The sequence below is a fragment of the Alternaria hordeiaustralica genome (assembly GCF_023758085.1).
Source record: "Alternaria hordeiaustralica strain BMP 2776 chromosome Unknown scaffold_42, whole genome shotgun sequence".
Taxonomy (NCBI): domain Eukaryota; kingdom Fungi; phylum Ascomycota; class Dothideomycetes; order Pleosporales; family Pleosporaceae; genus Alternaria; species Alternaria hordeiaustralica.
The window spans coordinates 116,245-137,431 of NW_026056814.1; the positions used below are offsets into that span (position 1 = coordinate 116,245).

Below are 21,187 nucleotides of genomic sequence, written 5' to 3' on the forward strand. Positions count from 1 at the left end.
AAACGCGCAGCAAGAGCGATCAATGGTCGCATAGCTCATGATAGCATGTGTAGCTACCCCGCTTATCCTTCGAACCGCCAATGCTGGGTAACCCGTCTGGTGGAGCTGATTGCTCGATTGGAAGGTGGGGTGATGCTATGATTCATCGTACCTGCCGACGGCTGCTGCGGAGCTTATCAACGCGTGCTCGCGTGGACACGTGCATTAGCGTCTATCCTGCGAACTCGGCAACTAGTATGGAAAACGCATTATCCAAGTTTGTACTTTTGCAGAGCAACGCACGTGAGTCGGACAGTTGCAATGTGAATTTGGACGAGTTATACGCGCAAGATACATTGGCGATAGCAGAGACCTATCCTAGGCTTGCTTCTTCAATATGCTGTCGATAACCGTGGCTGCACCTAGAGCCTTCTCCTCTTGTAGTCTTCTGGCAACGATTTGAATGCCTATCGGCATACCATCCATCGTGTCCAAATCGAAGGTCTTCCAGTTCCACTCATCTAGTGTATTCCTAGGCTCATACTCGCCCATCTTCTTCGCAGCCTCCCTGTCAAGCTCTTGCGAGACTTTGCCAGCTGGCAGGACTACTGCCGGGTAATCGACAAAGTTGAAAACTTTGGTGTATCCAACCCATCTGCATTTCCGATGAGGTACCGCCGAATGAGGCATGACAGGTGTGAGAAGGACATCAATCGGTTTGTCAGAGCTGTCAGACTTTGTCGAATTCCAGAGGTCGAGGTAGCGCTTCTGTAGCTCAAGCTTCTTCTTATTCAGCTGCCAGTAGTCGTAGACGGAGATGGCCTTTCCCCTGTTGACCAGAGCCTCTACATGCGGAATGAATGGCTCTCCACCCGCGGCAACGTCTCGCCTGATGTCTTCACCACCGTCTGCTGTGTAATACTGATCCTGATCCTGGTCAGCTCAGAGTATAGATTTCGTTCCGCGCACTTACCATGATATCAATACACTCTTGATGGAGGGTGCCGGGAGTCCACGATATAACCTCATGTCCGGCCTTCTGAAGCTTTACGGCGACTTCATCTAGAACGCGGGTGATGGGCGGATGGCATCTCACAACCCCATCATCTCGCATGATAGCAACTACTAGCGGTCGCGTACGTGCATCTTCGAAAATTTCAGATCGCCATGGTACCGGGCAGCACTTCGGGTCTTGTTCCCATGGTTTTGCGTCAATGACTGCTCTTGTGACTGCAGTAAGCGAACTCATATTGCGTGTCATCGGCCCAATGACCGAGGGAACGTGTTCTTGACCATCAGTTGATACGGATACGCCCTGGTACGGAAGGCGAGTGCTACTAGGCTTCAGTGCGTACAACCCGTTCATGTGTGAAGGTATTCGCACGCTGCCGCCAATATCAGTACCCCAGCCGACCACAGTGCCTTGGAGTGATAGAAGCGTAGCTTCTCCGCCAGTCGAGCCACCAGGCGTGAAGTCGACGTTCTTCGGATGAGTAGTGAGGCCCCACAACGGATTGTCGGTTTCGCACCACTGAAAGACATGAGTGTCATGCTATCATACGCGAAAGCTCATTGCAAGACGTACCATAATGCTCTGTGGCAGGTTGGACTTGGCGACGATGATCGCGCCCATCTCCTTCAAAAGCGACACCAGTACGCAGTCTTGCTGGGCAGGTTTGGAGGCGCGCCCAACATACCCAAGGGTACTATCGTAGCCTTTGACATCGAACTGATCCTTGAGGGTCATTGGCACCCCATGAAGGGGCCCTACCAATTGACCAGTCTTTTCGAACTGACCATCCAACGCTTTGGCCTGTCTGATCGCATTGTCAAAAAGGATCTCGGTAAGGCTACGTAGATCAGCAAGTACTCTTAAGCAGATTTATGAGTTGGACACGTGCCAGTTCGTCTTGGAGAAATGTTAGCAAATTTCCGCGTTCGCAGCTTAGGACACGGTGGTGGGGTCGTACTCGTTTGTGGGCGTCTATGGCGCTGGAAGATGTGGCGTGAGAATGGTACGATGCAAGAGCAAGCCGCGGACCTCACCGGTTGATGTAGGCATTGAGCAGCAGCGATGCCGTCACAGCACGCGACATTATGGCTTCTGGAATGAGTCGGACATCGTCGATGGCTGTCACATCTTGATTACTATGGGATCCGCCGGTTCCATTGGGTTGCTGGCGTCGTCAATGTGAGTCTTCGGCGCGTTCGAGCGTAAAGTACCTCGGGCAGCGGTACTTGTGCATCAATAAATTTCTGAATAGCGTCGTCCCGTAGCTTGCGCTTCTCAGTAGCAGTTTGCAGCCACTGCGGTAACTCAGATGTCGTCATGTTGGGCGTAGTTGAACGGCTGGGAGGTAGAGGCATGGAAGTCACTCATGTAGATACCCGTGGACACATCAACAATACCCGCATATCAGACGCATCGCACAACGTCAGCATGGTATAGATAACGGCGATTCCAGAGCCATCGGCTTTTGATCTCCCTCGCAGGCGCGTAGTGTTGCTGGCGTTTGGGCGCAGGTGGGGGAGATGATGCAGGGATGCCGAGGTGGACGGGCGCGCGCTCCCACCCGCCGGACTGAACGCGTCCACGGCGGAGTGCATGTGTCTGCTACTCCCCCTTGCCTCGCATCACCCCATCGCAGCAAACATTTTCGCGGTCAGCAGCATGTTGACGCACTCTTGCAGACGTCATGGCACTCTTCAATGGCATCAAAATGGGCAGATGTTTGCCAGAGAGTCAAACGATGCCCCTCCATCCTCCACACGTACATCCGGACCCCCATCTTTGCCCCTAGTGGCCCGTCATCAACGCAGACCATAGGCCTTATAGCATGGCTCCTTCGTTATGGAACCTAATGAAGCGCTCAACTTCCAACAGCCCGCCGTCATCGGTTAGACAGAAGATGGCTCCTGGCATCACGGCGCCAGACTCCGAGTCTCGTTCGTCGGGCAACAGCTTGGAGGTTGCGTCGCAGATCTCGTATACCAGAGACGATGACTACTCAAGCTTCATGAGTGATGTTATGGTTGTTGGTGCAGGACCAGCTGGTCTGATGCTTGCGTAGGTAGAATCAGGCCAATTGAGCAAACACCAACTGACAGTGACAGTGACAACCTGGTACGATATGGTATTAAGACGCGCATCATCGACGACCGACCCGACCGCACTTCGACCGGACGCGCCGACGGAATCCAACCAAAGACAATCGAAACTTTGCGACAGATGCGCCTTGCCGAGCCGCTGCTGCGAAAGGGTGTCAAGATCTATGACATTGCTTTCTGGAAGTCAACCGCCGACAAGTCGCTTCATCGCACCGGTCGTGAGATTCACTACCCGCCGGTAGTTGACTTACTCGATCCATACATCTTGCTGGTACACCAGGGCATGGTCGAAGGCGTCTTGGAAGACGACCTACGGGAAAGGGGCGTCGTCGTTTCCAGGAACACGGCTTTCGTCGACTTTGACTACACACCCATGTCTATCCGTCCACTGACGGTCAACTGTCAGCAAGACGTCAGTCACACCAAGAAGACCTTCGCCACACGGTTCGTCGTCGGCTGCGACGGAGCTCATTCGAAAGTCCGCCATTGCATACCAGGAGCGACGCCTATGGGCTCATCAACCGATGCCGTCTGGGGCGTGCTCGATGGTGTCCTCGAAACCGATTTTCCTGATATCTGGAGCAAGGTGGTCATACAGTCAGACGCTCTAGGATCTGTCTTGATGATCCCTCGCGAAAGAGGTCTGACCCGTCTATACATTGAACTGCGGCCGGATTCGACGGAGGCAGTGGGAGCCCAGCAGACTACACAAGAGTTTGTTCAAAAGCGGGCACGGGCTATACTGCGCCCATATCGACTCGAGTGGAAGACTGTTGAGTGGTTTGGACGCTACAAGATCGGACAGCGAGTCGCAGCGCGTTTCACTGACCACGAGCAACGAGTGTTTATTGCTGGCGATGCTAGTCACACTCATTCTCCCAAGGCGGCGCAGGGCATGAACACAGGGATGCATGTGAGTTCGAACTGAACAGAATGAACATGGAATATACACTTACTTCTCTTTCTGTATAGGACGCGTGGAACTTGGCCTGGAAACTCAACTTCGCGACGCGCGGCCTTGCGAAGCCTGCTCTTCTCGAATCGTACGAGCAAGAACGACAGAAGATTGCCAAAGACCTGATCGACTTCGACTACGAGCACGCCAATGCTTTCCACGACGGAGACCCGGTAGCGCTTGCGGCAAACTTCGCGAAGAACGTCGCGTTCATCTCTGGCTACGGTGTCAGCTACGACCTCAATACTCTCAACGTGCAAGCGAAGGGTTACAATAAAGGGCATCTGAAGCCGGGCTACCTGCTGCCACCTGCGAAGGTCACACGCTACATCGATGCCAATCCGGTCGACATCCAGACCGACATACCTGCCCTCGGTCAATTTCGCGTCTACTTCTTTACCCACAATGTTCATGCGTCCATGCCATTCTTGGAGAACGTGTGCCACTCGCACATAGGAAACAACTCATATGTCGGCCGCGTAACAGCTGCTGGCAACGCCTCATACACCATGCAGCCACCTCTCGCAGCACCCCACGATCAGTTCGTCTTGCCTGAGCGATACACTCCCGTCAGTGGTGTCTTCACGTATGCCTTAGTGACCGACGAGGATCGCAACAACTTCGAAATCCGAGACCTACCAGCCGTACTTCGCGAGTCCGCCTTCACATTATACCTTGATGATATTCCAGACAAGGATACTCGGAAACAGACATGCATGGACAAGTGGCTGGACGGTCTTGACGAGAAGGAAGTCGTTGTTGTCAACGTACGTCCAGATGGCTATGTCGGAACAGTGCGGAGATTCGCCGACGGCACCAGGGAGAGTGGGATGGCTGCTGTACAATGGATGGACGAATACTATGAGCAGTTCCTGCGAGATACGTAGAAGCAGACATTTTGGGTTATCTCGACAGTTTCGAGATTGAGGTGCATGGCTTTGGAGTTTGAGGGAAATTCTAGGTATCAACCTGGCAGAGATAGATTCATGACTATGATTACCGTTGTTTCCTACCATCATGGTAACAAATCACGTGTCGAATGTAAGTTTTGGCTTTAGTGTATCGCAACCATGGCTATGGTAACAAAGCTCCCGTCCACGGACACTCGTATACAACTTTGGCAAGCCCTTCTCTTGCGGGCTTGGCATTAGCCAGACGTACGCCTATCTCCAGCATATGTCCGCTGCACCTAGTCAGTCTTCTGCATGTGTCTCTCCCCCACTCTTATCAACATTTCCTCTTTCAGACTTCCGCTTTATCAATAAAGGTCGCTTGCAGCGCGATCCTTCGGGCCCCAATGTGCTGCGCGCTCGGTTCACACCGTTTATGCGCTACGCTGCTGATCTGTTCGGTGGCGATAGGCAAGATAGACGCATGTGAACTGGGAGCAAAGATGGGAGGCTCAGTGGCGTTGTACATGCATGAGTAACAGCTCAGACGTTACATGACAGGATGCTACTTAAAGCCATGGCGCTTTACTGAGCAAATACCGGTATAATAGCCAGCCATCATCTTTTATAGTATTTTCGACCATCTCAGGTCTACCCTTGCTTCGGTGCGCGCGTTGCAATGCCGAACGAGCAGCACAAGGACGCCACCATGATTGAAGAGAAGCCCCGAAGGCTATCCGGTTCGAGCACATCGAAAGAAGAAGCTGGTATAGTCATTGACACTTTCGATAAGAATATCGAGAGCGCCTATGGTATGTTCTGACTTGTCGTTACCAAACAATGACCACATATTGATAGATCATGCAGTCCAAAAGCTCGACTTCTATCTGTTGCCATTCCTCTCGCTGATGTACTTCTTCAACAGGTGGGTTCATTCACCTTGTATCTTGACCTTACGGCAGACTGACCCGACACAAGCGTTGACCGATCGAACCTGGGCAATGCGAAGACAGATGGGATGGACAAGGACCTTGGCTTTACTGGCGAACAGTATAGCTTGTTGATCCTGCTATTCTACATCCCGAACGGACTGTGCGATCTTCCACTCAATATGTTGACAAAGAAGTGGAGTGGGAGAGTTATGCTTCCGACTTGTAGGTCCATCTTCTTAGATCACGCAACATGAGCTGACGATAAACCACAGTGATGGTAGGGTGGGGCGCGATGGCTCTCCTCCAATGCGCAGCACACAACTTCGCAGGCATGCTCGTCATTCGTCTCCTTCTCGGTGCCTTCGAGGCCGGGGTCTTCGCTGGCGTCGTCTTCTACCTCACGCTCTTCTACACGCGCGGCGAACTCGGCTTCCGCATCGCACTATTCTTTGGCAGTGCACTTCTTGCCGGTGCTTTCAGCGGCCTCATCTCCTTCGGCGTCTTTCAGATCGAGCATATCAACATTCCCGGCTGGAAGTTTCTCTTCATCATAGAGGGCGCTCTTACTGTGGTCCTCGCTTTGATAGCGTATGCCTGGTTGCCAGCGACTCCTCAATCGGCGTGGTTCTTGAACGAGGCTGAACGCAGCGTTGCCGAACGTCGTACACTCCGCGATCTATCCTCATCCGGCTCCCACGAGTTTAACATACGAGAGTGTTTCAAGGAATGGAACACGTGGAAGATGCTTCCTTGGTGCATCATCGCCTTCACTTACCCTGTAGCTTTCAGCACGACCTCGAACTTTCTGCCTCAGATCGTCCAACGACTAGGATATTCCGTCATCAAGACCAATCTCTGGACCGTAGCGCCAAACGCGGTGGGCTTCGTCGTCTTGCTCTGCATAACGTACAGCAGCGACTTCTTCCGCGAACGCACGTTCCACATCTGCGGCGCTCTTTGCATTTCTCTCGCCGGACTGGTCGTTCTCGCAACCATTGACGTTCTCAACAACAAAGCCGTCGCATACTTCGCTTGCTTTTTGTTATGTGCAGGCGCGTACGTACCTTCCTGTCTCGTACACTCTTGGCACAACAACAACAATCTCAACGAGAACGCTCGCGCTGCTACGACCGGCCTCATGGTCGGACTAGGCAACCTTGGAGGCATCGTCTCCGCTGCGACCTTCAGACAGGAGTACGCGCCAAAGTATCTGCCGACGCTTTATGCAACTGCGGCTTGTAATGTTACGTGTATCTGCTTCACACTGTGGCTGGGAGGGTGGATGAAGCTGGAGAATCGACGGAGAGACAAGGTGCAAGGTGTCAGACTGAGGGCGGATGATGTTAGAACTAGCGAGTTGGGCGATGGAGAAGAGAGTGAGATGTGGAGATACTTCACTTAGGCAGTGCTGCATTCTTTCATGTCAGCGGATCGAGTGGCTTTGTGCGGATCAAATGTATATATGAATGCAACCTCAGTTCTACGCAAGAGTTACCACTTGGATTGCTGCGTTCCGCCCTCGAGCAATGGCGTAGACACCGCCCAATGCGGTAAGCGCAGCCACTAGCACGCACGGCCTTCTTTGGTTCACATTTTCCTTCGAGATAGCAGCCCCAACTGTCGTCGCGTTGTCATCCCCTCTACGCATTCCTTCCGCTGATTCATCGCAATTTTCTTATCATTGATGCATTTTGACACTCTCTGGCGCAGTCTTGCGCTCGGTTTGCACGCAAGTTGCCGAGCATGGCTTGCGTCACGAAGTACAGCAACGTCATCGCTCGGACAAAGCTGGAACAGCAAGGCCCTAGTTTCGCTCAGGCCAGCAGGCATACAATTCTCGTCGTCAAGGTGGTCGTCGCAAGGGTTGCAGAAGCGAGATGATGAGGAAGAGACGCGTGCCACCCAGCAACACGACCCATCAATGGGCGACGGGGCAGTCCTGGATACAAGTACGAAGCACGATGCAGATGTTGTACACGAAGTGACATCAGAGGCCAAAGCACGGCATGAAGCTGCAATTCAATCGATTAGCGCTGCGATCGATGACGACAGAAGCTTCCCGATCACGATGCCATGGATGCATTACGTTAAACTCTTGCCCACACCCTCTGATAAGAGAGCAGCGGCTCTTGCATTGTTGGAGCTTTTGCGGCCTCATATCATACTGACGAGATCAATGTACAAACGCACAGTGCCAGGACAAAAGGCACCACGGGATCGCTTAAGGCGCCGACTCCGGCTCTTGTGTAAGCACAAAGATCATATTGTTGAATTTGAGAAGCAGATCAAAGCAAGTGACGAGACTCCTGGCACGGATCCAGAGGGGGAGAAGGCGGAGCCCCGAAAATCTTTCACGGATTTCGTTGAGAGGTCGCTTGCCAATGATGAGTACATGGCAAAAGGTTGGTTTACGCGCGTTGCCCCAAGGCTACCGCGGGATGAGCAAACAAGGCTCTTTCGTGAAACGACCGCGATACTGTTGGCGAAGGTACGAGAATACGAAACTAGGGGCTCAGCAAAGAGCCTTCAGCAACGCGAGATTTCTGCACTCCTGCACCACATCGACCGATCGTACCGACAGCTTCGAATACTGGGGCATGCATCCATCGATACTGCGACCTTGGGGCGGCCCTTTAATCCGTTCACAAGAGTCTCTCACTCTACTCTACAACAGGAGATCAAACAGATGGAGCGTTGGCGCGCAGCTCAGAGTTCGTCCTACAATGAAACACTGGAATACCTGAAGCCAACCACAAAGCTTGATGGGATGTCAAAACATATCCTTGAAAAGCAAAACAAGGTTACTAGCCTTAAGCTGCTCTTTTCCGGCGACTATCTTGAGAGACTCCGTGCAGAAAAAAGGTCTGTATTGTCAATCGAGCCAGAGACAGACACGACAGGTCAGCAGTTGGGCTCTAGTCCGGAGTCCACTCAGACCCGTGGAGCTTCGAAACCCGTCATGGTCATGGTGCCGTACCAAGTCCAATACCACATTCTGGGTGATGTTCACGAACGGTTCAAACGAGCAATTTTCGTATTTGGCCGACGTCAGTTTCCCGATGTAATGCAAGAGAAGAACTTGAATGACCCCGAAGGTTTATCTATCAAGGACTTTGAAAAGCTCCTGGACGAGGACGAACATTGGCGCCACCTCTATAAGATCATCCAGAGAAGGCTTGAATCTCTTCGCTTCATCCGCAATGCGTATGCACACGAGTTCACGGAGGTGAATCTGGACCGTCTTGAGGAGTTGCTTGCTGATGCCCAGAGCATTGCTTGGCTTGTCGAAGATAGCTCCCTCGTCATTCTGACGCAAAAGTACAGAGATCTGCTAACAGTATATGGCAAGAGGTATTCAGATGAGTGCGCTGGCCCAAGGCAGTTGGCCGCCCAGAGATATTCGGCCGCAAACAAGCAGCTCAAGATTGCGAAAACTCGATTGTATCACTCCTGTACATCAACCCACACGAAGCGGTATCGGGCAGAGAAATCACGTATCGAGCGCATACAACAGGAGTCAAAGGCCGCCGCTAGAGCAGAGTACGTTCAGTTTGAGCTGAACTTGGCTAGCGAGCTAAAGGCCTTTGCGCTCGGTTCGTCCATTCGATATCGCTTGGGGTTAGGCGACTCGTCCTGGGCTGCTCGTCTGGTGAAAACACTCTATGAAGAATACGCAACCACGCACGATAGCCCGACAACTGAATCAACTGCCGAGGTCACCAAACACGCAGGGAACATGCGCACGTCCATCACTGTTTCGGGTACTTCAACCCCATCCTCGACCGCCAACGATGACAGACCGGCCAGACCAGCAAAGGTGGACAGACAGTGGCCATATAAAAAGCCTGCGAGGACTCTTGGTCACCGTCATAGATGGCTTGGGATTACACGGGGAGAAGGAAGCGACTAGGTGCCGAAGAAATAGATGTCGCGATTGAATTTCTCGATCTTGGCATTTCATAGGCCACCACTACCGCCAACTAAACGCCACTGTACAAGCCCTCTAAGAACCATCATACCATCATGCACGACAGCCCACCGCACCTTGCTCAAACACTTGCTTACTACAGCTGCAAGCCCATTCGTCCCCCTCTTCCCCATGCCGCCAGCGAAAACGCCTTCACTGCCAGCTTCGAGCAGCTTCTCAGGCTGAGCTACAAGAATGGCGCCAAGCAACGTCTTCATTTCCGCAGCAGGATCCCAGATAATCTCATCCTCATCGTCAAGATGCTGAAGATGCTGCGGCAACTGATCGCCAGAAGACAGTGGCGGAGTTGGCCGAGCATACCATACGCCCCATACCACCAACGTACCAAGGTACACGGCCCAAGGGTGGTGCCAAAGTCTCCCTCCACTAATGTCTGAACAGCTCAGGTCCCCGTCAAGAACTTCCACGCCTTCGCTGACGAGAGCGGCGGCGTGCCAGACTGCTTTCCCGGCTTCTTCTGTGTTCTCCGCTACCCATTTTTTGACTACACGCTGAGAGCGTGCGTAGTCATGGCGCGCGACTGGGCGGCCAAGAATATGCCGTGAGCCAGCGTAGATTTGGAGGTCCAGGAAGGGTGTGTGAAGCAGGATGTGGGCGGCATGATAAAGCGCCAGTGTGGCGGTGCGGCACACGTGGAACTCTTTAGCGAGGAAGAGTGTGGATGATGGAAGCGACGAAAGATATGCCGCACAGAAATTAATGTAGTCTGCATGCCACGCAGAATATGAGGCTGCGAGACGAGCTTGCCAATTGCCGAGTGGGTTTGACTCAATGACGCCCAGCGATGTCTGGTCGCGCCGTTGCATATCCCATGCTACAGACATTAGGCCATGTAGAAGCAACGACCGGGACAACGCGTTCAGGTTCTTGGGAATAGTCGCAGCATCGGGGTGCAAATACATCTTCAGGCACGACAGAAACAATGGGGTCGTTGGCTGCTTCTGTCGCAACTGATGCCATGTCTCGGCTGAGTCGGCCTCCCAGATTGCCTGATCGCAGGGCATGTTGGAACGGAGTTCAAAAGCGGACATGCAGAGCGACTGGCAAAAGAGCACTGCGTGTTGCGTATCCCACATGAAGCATAGGAACGCCAGCCTGCGCACTTTGAGCTAGGTGCCGTGAGGGTTCAATTGATGAATACATACCTCTTCTTTTGCTCTGCTTCGCACCATGTCCGCCAGTCATCTTCGAGATCATCCGTGGCTTCTTCCGGTGTTGGTGGTCGAATACTTTGGCAATCACTGCGGCGAATGAGATTGATGAGTAAGCCGTGGAAAAGATGCGACATGTCGTGTTGCTTTTGTCCAGCTCTGCTTTTACCGAAACACTCGACCAATAGGATAGTTTGAAGAACCCAGAGATCTGGCTTCGCCGAAAAGCCGGCATTGGCAAAGATTTGTGGCCGCAGCACGTCGTGGATACATACCTAGTTCGAGTCAGTTGAAGCTTGAAAACTATATTGCGTGTTCACTTACCGCGAGCTGGTGTGCGTCTTTCTCTCCATATGTTGCGCCTAACAGCAAGACTGATACAAGGAGAAGTGTGTCGACTTCTGATGGGTCAAAAGTAGACATATGTATCAACGGATATGTGGTGTTGAAACGCGTGAAAAATAAGTCGCAATATGTTTGCAGACATGATAACGAGAGCAGCGGATGGTCTCGCATGACTATACTGCCATCCGGTACAGTAGGCTGTACGATGTCAATGAGGTCAAGTAGCTGCTGACGAGCTAGCTCATCAATGATCGGTAGGCTTCGTGATGGTTGCAGCAAAGACAGTGGTCGTTCAACGTCGAGAGAAGCATTGTTGTCTGTCGCTGATCCGGAGGGCTCGTAATTAGACGGCGAACCAACCGTTTTGTTTGCTTCATCAATTGGCGGCGTGATCAATTGTGCAGTTGGTGAGTGATGGTGCCGGTGGTGAAGAGACTCATTTGGCTGGGACGGAAGTGAGCCAAACTGGCCGACTGTCGATAGCGGCCCCTCCATGTCCACCTGTTCCAATTGAAAATCTAAACCCTGAATCGATTGAGACACCGCATTATCCTCAAAGGGTAGGGCAGGGAATGGGTCTTCTATGATCGGTTGTTGGGCCTGATCGTTCCTCGTCCAGTCCATATCAAAGAGCCAATTGTAGTTACTCATGGTTGTGAAGGGCGCATTAAAAGAACTCGCTGTATCTGGATTGAATATCTCGTCAAATGGCGCATTGTCGTAAACCGCAGAGTTAAATGGCTCGGTTGATGACTGCGTGGTATTGGCGGACCAGAAGCGCTGATCTGTGGGCGAGTATGAACTAGATGAAGGAATGCTATTTGGATCGAGGTTTGTTTGGGGGTAGTTAATTCCTATGCCGGAGTCTCTATCGTCCAATGAATGGGGGAGGGATGGCCCATTCGATGTCGGTGGTGATATAGGAAGGCCCTGATGTGTTGCAAACTCGGCGAAGTCTGACATCGACTGCAAGAGGTCCTCGGTTTGCGATAGCGACAGCGACCCGTTCTTCTGACCGTCGTTAGATAAGGTGGGCTTTTTCGTTACTATCTTGCCCTCGGCATCTTTCCACATTCGCTTTCGGGTATTGAGCACTCCACAACCCTCAGCGCCGGCTTCTTCGTCTTTTTGCCGATGGCGACTGATGTGCCTCTCTGCGCAAATGGGTTAGTGACCACGATCAATACTAGAGCAACGACGCGATAACTACACATCCGATGCGAGACCCAACAAACAGGAGTCTAGATGCGGTATATGATAAGAAGCTCTTCCATCTTGTGACACGAAAGGAGCGCGGCATCTTGTGGGCATGTAGTTCCGTGCGTCTCAGCGAAGAGCAGCTCATGGGCAAGAACTGCCATGCATTCTCGAAGCCAAGGAAAAAGTGCACCATTCTTACCAAGAAGATCTCTCCGCTTAAAGTGAGCCCTGCATCGATCACAAGTGTATTCTCCCGTCGAATGATTCAGCAAATGCCTTTGCAAATGCTCGGCTCTAGTGAAAGACCGCCCACACCCGTCATTCGTGCACACAAACTTCTTGCCTTCATTCTTGCTCAAGTTCCTTCTCTTGCGCCCGCGGGTCCCTGAGCTCGCACTGTCGACAGTAGTGGATGCCATAGCGCAGAATCCGAGAGATTATTTCGATGATCTGATCAAAGGATGGGGGCACTGGAGATGAAATGGGGTGAAGAGAGGCTCAAGACTCCGCTTCACGGAATGCTATACGGTATCGCATCGGATAGAGGCCATGCTTATCGGGGTCGACAAGTCCGACTATCGCGGCCGAGTGTGGAGTTGAGTCGTGCCGCTAGTGGGCGGGGTTGGGCGTGGTGGCGTAGCTTTGGGAACGCATTTCCAAGAGTGGGGGTGAGGTTTCCCAACGCCATCAACATCCATCGTCAAGCGCGTTCATTCCATCTTGGTTTCCGTGTGCCGACCTTGCAAACGGCAGCAGATATGTGGATTGTGGCTGACGATGCTGCTCGATTGTCGGGCGCGTCAGCAGCAAGGCGCCGAGGATTTGCGGTTATCTCCGCCGCGCGTGGTTCGCATGGAGATAGACCATGGTGGCCTCATGTGGAGCTGCTGTCATATTGGAAGACACGGGAATTCTAGGAACCTGTTCAGGCAAGCTGCATTGATGCAAGGGATGCGGTTGGTGTTGGTAGCTGCTCTATCATGGCCCGACGCGACTTCCTTGACACACTGCCGCGCGACCATTAGTCATGCCACCGCTGAGGTCATCGCTACCGGCTTCGCTTTCCGATAAGCTTTGCGATAGGCATTTCTCAACCGACGGGATTGTAATTAAGGCTATCGGAAAAGGACCAGTGTATTCGCTGTAGGAGGTGTTGAAACGGGCGATAGCATCAACTTATGTTCTTGCCAAGCAAAGAGCAGCACGCGTGCGGGACGCGTCAAACCTCGCAAAAAGAGCAATGCGCAAGAGAGGCGCCGTGTATGAAAGAATACCTGCATTGAATGAAATTATACATGGAATGGTGAACGCCATTTCCTCATACCCGTGATCATGCTACAGCAACCAAGAAATTCGTCTCACCCTCTTTCTTTACCGTTCTTGCCCGGTCAATAAGGTCATCTCCAACCGCCAACCTCAGCCTCTCACAGGTTGCCGGACTATCCAAATTCCACCCCTCGTCTTTCTTCCCGTTCATTTTCCTCGCTGCCAACACAGCCTCTCTCAGTGCGAAGAAGACCGTTGATCCCAGGAAGAGCGGTGGCTCACCAATACCCTTGGAACTTTGAACACTCCTCAAGTGGTTCCACGACAGCGGGTTGCCGTCGTTATCGTGGCGAAGCATACTGGCGTTGAAGACTTGCGGAATGTCGCTGAAGCCGGGGATCTTGTATGTTCCGGGACCCCGAGTGAAGAGCTGGCCGTTTCGAGTCCAGAGTGTCTCCTCGATGGTGAAGAGACCTTGGCCTTGGATGAATGCGCCTTCAATCTGTCCGTAGTCTATCGCTGGGTTGATGGAGTTGCCGACATCCTGAAGCTTTGTTAGTATGTTGAAATGGGTGCGTGTGCAGTAGCGCTCACCATCATGATATCTGCTCGTAGCACGGTGTGGTCGCCAGTAAGTAGGTCAAGTTCGACTTCAGAACAACACGCTCCTTGGGTCCAGTAGTAGTACATGGGCTTGACAGTTTTCAAGTTTGTGTCGCCCCAGGTGTATCCAACCTTTGGCATCTTCCAAAAGCCATTCGCAGCAAGGTTGACGCGATCGACATAAGCGGCATGAGCGAGCGCCTTCAGCGGCGCATCTTTTCCCAACTTCTCGCGATACGGTCTCAGGCGTTCGTTGATCTGATCGCATGCATTCTTGACAGCCATGCCGTTCAAGTCGGATCCGGATGACGCGGCAGTAGGGGATGCGTTCGCAATCTGGTACGTCTGACTATCCTGGGTGTAGATAGCGTCGAGCGGGGTGCCAAGCTCTTGCGCTGCTATCTGACACATCTTGGTGTAGAGACCTTGACCCATCTCTGTTCCTCCATGATGCAAGAGTACACTGCCATCATGGTAGATCTTGATGTAAGCGCCAGCTTGATTGAGATGTAGAGCCGTCGCAAAGCTAAGACCAAACTTTGAAGGAACAAGGCAGATGCCGCGCTTTCTCCACCGATTGTTCGAGTTGAAACCTCTGATAGCAGCTTTCCGATTCTCGTAGTCGGCAGACTTGCTCAGCTGGTGCAAAAGCATAGGAACATGCCAATCTTCGTCGATCTTTTGGAAAAATGGGGTGTGCTCTCCAGGCTTATAAAGGTTCTTCAATCGTAGTTTGTCGACGTCCATACCCAGACCTTCTGCAATTTTGTACATGACGGTTTCGGAAAAGTACATGCCTTGAGGCGCTCCGAATCCTCGGTAGGCAGTGTTGCTGTGGATATTGGTCCTGCACACGTGACCACGCAGGAACACATTTGGACACTCGTATGAGTTGTCAAAGTGAGTCAGGCATCGATCCATGACTGCCCCGCTCATGTCTTGAGAGAAACCAGCGTTGTTGTAGACATCAGCTTCAAGCGCGATGAGCTTGCCTTCTTTCGAAACACCGACCTTCCAACGAGCCTGGAAAGGATGTCTCTGGCCGCTGAGCAGCATGTCTTCATCGCGGTTTAGCATGATGCGCACTGGCCGCTTTTCCTTCCTAGCAGCTATCGCTGTGTATACGGCGAACGGCACGCTGCGAGACTCTTTGCCACCGAAACCGCCTCCCATGCGCTTCACGCGGGCGTTGACGCGGTTGCTTGGTACACCCAGTACCGAGCTAACAAACTCTTGAGTTTCCATGGTGTTCTGTGTCGACGACCAGACCTCCATAGCCCCGTCTTCCCCGGAAGGTATAGACAGCGCTGCATTCGTTTCGAGGTAGAAGTGCTCCTGCCCACCTAGCCGGCTTACACCTTCGAATATCTTGTCGCATTGGGCGAAAGCGTCACCCATCTTGTCATCGATTGCAAGACCTTTCCTCAGATTCTTCCCATGCGGAAAGTAGCTTCGGGCCGCGATAGCTTCGTCGATAGTGAGAATGGGGGGTAGTTCTTCGTATTCGACCTTCACAGCCCGCGCGGCCGCTTGGGCTTCCAAAGCTGACTCTGCGTAAATCATGCCAATGACCTGACCATGACAGAGAACCTTGTCTTCAGCAAAGAACGCTTCATCCTTCTTGATCGAGCCCCAGATGTTGACATCCGCGGGTATGCTATGTCGATCGATGTAGCCAACAACACCAGGCAGCTCAAGCGCTCGCTCCCAATCGATGTTCAGGATTTTGGCGTGGGCCTTTGTCGACATGACGAGTCCACCGAACAGCTCACGATCTAGTCGTGGCATGTCGTCGATGTACTCCGCCTCGCCAGTGCACTGCTTCAAAGCAGATAGATGCGCCACCTGCTTACCTACTACGCGCTGCTCGTAGGGATTGTAATCATCGCGAGCACCACTGGAGATCTCCCGGTGAATCTCATCAATCACCTGCTCGTCAACGTTGCCAAGACCAAACTCAGCAGCAGACTCGTGCCAGAACCGAAAGAAAAGTGACAGGGTAAGCGTTTTCCGGTAGTCTGCCATGCCACCTGGAACACCGTATGGAAGATCATAATCCTGTAACAACGCCGTGAGAGCTGCATCAAGAGTTTCCGAATGAAACCAGGGCTTACCCAAGAGGGCAGTCTGGGTTTTGGGTGACTCTTTCGTCATAGGCGCCATGCCGCCGTATACGATCGAAGCATCCTCCACTAGGCCGTCAGGATTTAGACGCACTCGGAACGCAGCCGTGACGATTGCGATGTCGTCGTCTTTGCGCTTGGCTTGCTTGTAAGCCTTGAGAACCTCTCGTGATCCTTCCGGTGGCAAAGGGATTCGAATTCGATGTAGCGTTGCATCAGGCGGGAGTGATGTGGTTCTGTAGGCGATGAAGAAACTTGACATCGGGAGATCGACGATGCCATCTTTCTTGTTTACAGCTTCCAGGGTAGCACCAGCCGCAAGCAGCACAGGGTTGGCGTCTGAAATTGGCGATGCTGTTGCAATGTTGCCAGCTAATGATGCAACGTTACGAATCTGACGACCCGCGAAATATCGCAATTGTTTGCGAAGGGCCTCTAGCACCATCGCACGCTTTCCGAGCATTGTGTAAACCTTTTTACAAATCTCCTCAAGCTCAGTGAGCGGGGTGTTCGCTGCAACGACGAGTTCTTTGGCTGTCTCAAGCTCAGCATGCTTTGGTATCCGCGTTTGCTTCAGTTCTGGTATATCTGAGATGTAGACGGAAACAGCAAAGTCGGAGTTCTTGAATCGGACTTCCACTTGAACTTCACTGGCACCGCCGATGAGCTTGGCTGAGGGGTATGCGTCTTTCAAATGCACAAGTTGCTCGAGCTTTGTAGGACGAAACCAGATCTTCTTGTCGTTACCGTAACACAAAGGCTGCGGCTCGTATTTCCACAACGCAGGGGGGAAGATGAGCTCGGTATCCGGAACGTATTCAGAGAACTCGATCTTGGGGACACCCTTCTCTGAAGCGGCCGCCGGTGCCTCGATAGTGGATGTGACAGTCTTGGATTCGGCAGCCGCACCATGCTCTTTACTCTTCAGCGGTTTTGCGTAGTCTGCGCCGCTAATCTCGGGATCCGGTTGCGGCTGTTTTTTTGCATCCAAAACGGCAGTGATGTGCTCGTCTTCTGACGCCGATGTTGGCTCCGTTGGAGGTGACGAGGTATCTGACTTGGTGTCTGTTGAGCTGCTGTCGGACGGGCTATCCCTACAGCAGCCACCCGGTCGCCCGCAGGAGACCTTGGAAGGACCTGCACAGCCATTGCGAGTCAGATCAATAACATCTTTCTCAAAGTTCTCGGCATCGGCAGTCGTTGGCTCGTCTTCTTCTGCTAATTGACCTTTCAGATCCTCGGTGACGAATGTCTTTGCAGCTTGAAGTATTGGCTTGTAACCTGTACAGCGGCACAAGTTGCCATCCAAGTGACCTTCCATCTCGATCTCTCGAGCGCTGAGATGGAACTTCTTCGTCTCCGGATTGTACGCGTTGCGCACCACTGCGTACAGACTCATCACGATACCAGGCGTACCTATGGAGATAGTCAGTTTTAGAGCAGGAAACAACGTCAGGTTGACTCACAGAAGCCACATTGGCTGCCGTGTAACTTCGCGATCCTCTCTTGCAGAGGATGCGGTCTGCCAACATTCCCGATGCCTTCCACGGTGATGACATGCTTGCCGTCGATACCAACTAGAGGGAATAGGCACGCGTTCACTGATAGATGCTTGATTCTCTTCTTTTCAGAATGCCAATCTGCAACCTGCAGAACAACAGTGCATGCGCCGCATCCACCCTCGCCACACCCTAGCTTCGTGCCTTTGAGGCTCGGCTGAGCGCGGATGTAGTCCAGCAGAGTCCAGTGTGGGTTCGGATTGGTGATGATTGTTTTCCTTCCGTTGATCCACGTTGTTATGTCTGGTGTTCTGAATGTCGTCTCGATGAGAGGTGTAAGGGCTTCGGTAGCGGAAAGGCCCCGCGGCGGATCTGCACTGCTTTTCGGCGGAATCGGCAGAGACATGACGGGTGTCAAACCTGAGCAGACAGGTAATGAGGCCGAGGCGATAGAGAATGCGATGTTCTCTTCATAATATCCTCACCCAACATCCGTTTCCGCAGTATTCACACCCTTCTCACGTAATGCGATCGCTGATTGGCCTTTCTGCGCGAGACGACTGTTCCGATGATAGACGATTTCGCCTTTCCATTGGCCGGGCCCACAGTACCCCACTCTTGGAACAAAGCGCAACAGCGTCGTACAGATGGCTGTTGGTTCGTACTCCGCAAACACCAGCCTCGTCATACGCTTTGCTGTATCTGCCCCTCCCCCATTTCTGTATCTGCAAACACCACTCACCAACATGGGATCTGCGGCGATGGTGACCACCGTTTCTGGCACTAGCGCCAGGTACATAGGAGACCCTGAGCAGCAGCCATGTAGCTGTTACAACTCTTTTGTGGCAGCAGCGACTTCATTCTCTCCTTTTCGCAGCCATCATTGCAAGTGCGATACCAACAAATATGCCGAAAGCAGATAGTCCGACAGGCTTCAAGCCACTCAAAGAGACTGCGCTTTTCTCGCCGTTCAAACTCGGCCCTCTGGATCTGGAGCACAGAATAGTGCAGGCGCCATTGACACGCATGCGAGCAACCAAAGAGGGAGATGGAGTGTTCGTACCGGAAGAGCTACACGTTGAGTACTACAGCCAACGCGCAAGCAAGGGTGGATTGCAATTGACAGAGGCTACTGACATTGCCAAATACGTGGGTAGTGCGCGGCCAGTCGAAGCAAACGTGCTGACTTGTACTAGGCCAGCGGATACCCAGGTGTACCGGGTGTGTACTCGGACTCCCAAATCGCCGGCTGGAAGAAGGTCACGGATGCTGTCCACGCAAAAGGCGGGTACATCTTCTGCCAGCTGTGGCATACCGGGCGTGCTAGTCCACCGTCCTTCCGGGCCGGAGCGCCAACGGTTAGCTCGAGCGACGTGCCTATGGAAGGTAGTTGGCTTGACGGTGTTGCGTGCGCTGATCATCCACCTAAGCCATTGACGGTTGAAGAAATTCAAGGGTTGACAAAGACCTGGGCAGAAGCCGCGAAGAAGGCGGTTGGGGCCGGTTTCGACGGTATCGAGATCCACGGCGCGAATGGGTACTTGCTTGATCAGTTCCTACACGACAATGTTAACAAGAGAACGGATCTGTATGGCGGGTCAATCGAAGGACGCAGTCGCTTTCCGCTTGAAGTCATCCAAGCCTGCTCCAAAGCCATCGGTGCTGACAGAGTTGGCATTCGTCTCAGCCCATACAACTATTTCCAGAACACCAAGGATAGCAATCCCAACGATCACTGGGAGTACCTATGCGAGAAGATCGCGTCGCTCCCGCAGGGTGAGAGGCCGGCATATGTCCACATGTGAGTTGATTCACTTCAGTTCCCAGGCTGATGCTGACGATAGCCAGGGTCGAACCGCGCTTCGATGAAGTCCTCGACGAGCAAGCCAAGATGGACGCTCTGGCCGCTTACACCACACAAGGAGGCAAGGGCGTGGAGGCGGAGGCGACGGTCAAGGTCAAGGGCAACACGCTCGTCAACTTCCGAAACATCTTAAAGAAGGGTGGCGTGAAGTTCATTGCGGCTGGTGGATTCAATAGAGACAATGCCGCGCCCAAGGTAGAGTCCGGAGATGCTGACCTCGTCATCTTCGGTCGGTGGTTCATAGCGAACCCGGATCTGCCCAAGCGCCTCGCTGAGGGCCTAGAGCTGAATCAGTATGATCGCGACACCTTCTATGGCGCTGATCCGCCGCAAAAGGGGTACACAGATTATCCTTTCCATGTACAGACGGTGGCTGTTTAAGGAGGACTTGATTCTCGATGCATCAGCGGCGCTGGAAAAATAGCTGTGTTATTCTCTTCTTGATAAAATAAGGTGCAGATGATTTGACCGCGTCCAAAAGTGAGTCTCGTATCTACTGTTGAGTGTCGATGTCATGATCAAGTGTCGCCAAGATACGCGTCGCAGCGAACGCGAAACCGACGCGTCGGCGGAGCAGCCGGGTGGGGTCAAACTTGGTTTTTAGCGGCAACCGGAGCGACCTCGGGAGCTTGACCGCCGGGGCCCGCCTTCGTGCGATCCATCCCATCCTCTCCAGGTACATACGTCTCTACAACGACCCATACTTCGAAAGTCCCATCAATCATCATGGTCAAGGCGACGGACCGCGAACGGCCGACCACAAGGAGCCTTGCCAGAGGCGGCGTTAGGCCGTCAGAATCCCTCCCGCTTTCGAAGGACACATCGACAAACAAGGGAGATTACATCAGTGCACTACCGGACGAGATACTACTGAGAATCCTGGAATACCTCCCCGATGTTGTGCACCCAACGAGTAAATTTACAGTGACAGACCTCGAAGGCGACGCAATCCGGCCCCGACGGCCGATTCTCGACTACGCATCGGTAGCTCTGACATGCCGCTCTCTTAACCGCGCCGCCACAACCATGATGTATAGAAAATATGATCATTGCTACGATACCGAACCATCAACCCGATTCATCAGGAGTCTGATCACCAACCCTGCGCTAGGTGCGTTGGTAAAAGAGATGAAAGAGGTTGGCCAGGTATCTATCGGAGACGAGCACATGAGCTCTCGCATCCGCAGCTTTCAAGACATACAGATGATTTGCTCTAAGATTGAGAGTCTCGGCATTCCTAACGAAGAATATGCTACACTTTTACGCAAAGGTGAAGACGCATTC

At 52.7% G+C, this 21,187-nt stretch overlaps 6 protein-coding genes across 6 annotated transcripts; 4 read left to right on the forward strand and 2 right to left on the reverse strand.

Moving 5' to 3' along the window:
• Positions 1–357: 357 nt before the first annotated feature.
• On the reverse strand, positions 358–2,310 carry J4E84_010531 (uncharacterized protein; the record flags this gene model as incomplete). The annotated part of the gene is made up of 5 exons (XM_049393086.1): positions 358–906; positions 953–1,510; positions 1,565–1,829; positions 2,026–2,156; positions 2,203–2,310. 5 exons carry the CDS (start codon positions 2,308–2,310, stop codon positions 358–360), a joined length of 1,611 nt encoding a protein of 536 aa, XP_049239216.1.
• A 578-nt stretch (positions 2,311–2,888) lies between these two features.
• Positions 2,889–4,929, forward strand: J4E84_010532 (uncharacterized protein; the record flags this gene model as incomplete). Its single annotated transcript, XM_049393087.1, has 3 exons — positions 2,889–3,046; positions 3,094–4,000; positions 4,060–4,929. The coding sequence occupies 3 exons, from the start codon at positions 2,889–2,891 to the stop codon at positions 4,927–4,929; spliced, it is 1,935 nt and encodes a 644-aa protein (XP_049239217.1).
• A 712-nt stretch (positions 4,930–5,641) lies between these two features.
• Positions 5,642–7,266, forward strand: J4E84_010533 (uncharacterized protein; the record flags this gene model as incomplete). Its single annotated transcript, XM_049393088.1, has 4 exons — positions 5,642–5,744; positions 5,800–5,857; positions 5,911–6,086; positions 6,137–7,266. The coding sequence occupies 4 exons, from the start codon at positions 5,642–5,644 to the stop codon at positions 7,264–7,266; spliced, it is 1,467 nt and encodes a 488-aa protein (XP_049239218.1).
• Positions 7,267–8,040: 774 nt separating this feature from the next.
• Positions 8,041–9,774, forward strand: J4E84_010534 (uncharacterized protein; the record flags this gene model as incomplete). The annotated part of the gene is made up of 1 exon (XM_049393089.1): positions 8,041–9,774. The coding sequence occupies one exon, from the start codon at positions 8,041–8,043 to the stop codon at positions 9,772–9,774; it is 1,734 nt and encodes a 577-aa protein (XP_049239219.1).
• Positions 9,775–13,878: 4,104 nt separating this feature from the next.
• Positions 13,879–18,445, reverse strand: J4E84_010535 (uncharacterized protein; the record flags this gene model as incomplete). Its single annotated transcript, XM_049393090.1, has 3 exons — positions 13,879–14,358; positions 14,409–17,956; positions 18,007–18,445. 3 exons carry the CDS (start codon positions 18,443–18,445, stop codon positions 13,879–13,881), a joined length of 4,467 nt encoding a protein of 1,488 aa, XP_049239220.1.
• A 500-nt stretch (positions 18,446–18,945) lies between these two features.
• On the forward strand, positions 18,946–20,284 carry J4E84_010536 (uncharacterized protein; the record flags this gene model as incomplete). The annotated part of the gene is made up of 3 exons (XM_049393091.1): positions 18,946–19,188; positions 19,236–19,840; positions 19,888–20,284. 3 exons carry the CDS (start codon positions 18,946–18,948, stop codon positions 20,282–20,284), a joined length of 1,245 nt encoding a protein of 414 aa, XP_049239221.1.
• Positions 20,285–21,187: the final 903 nt, after the last annotated feature.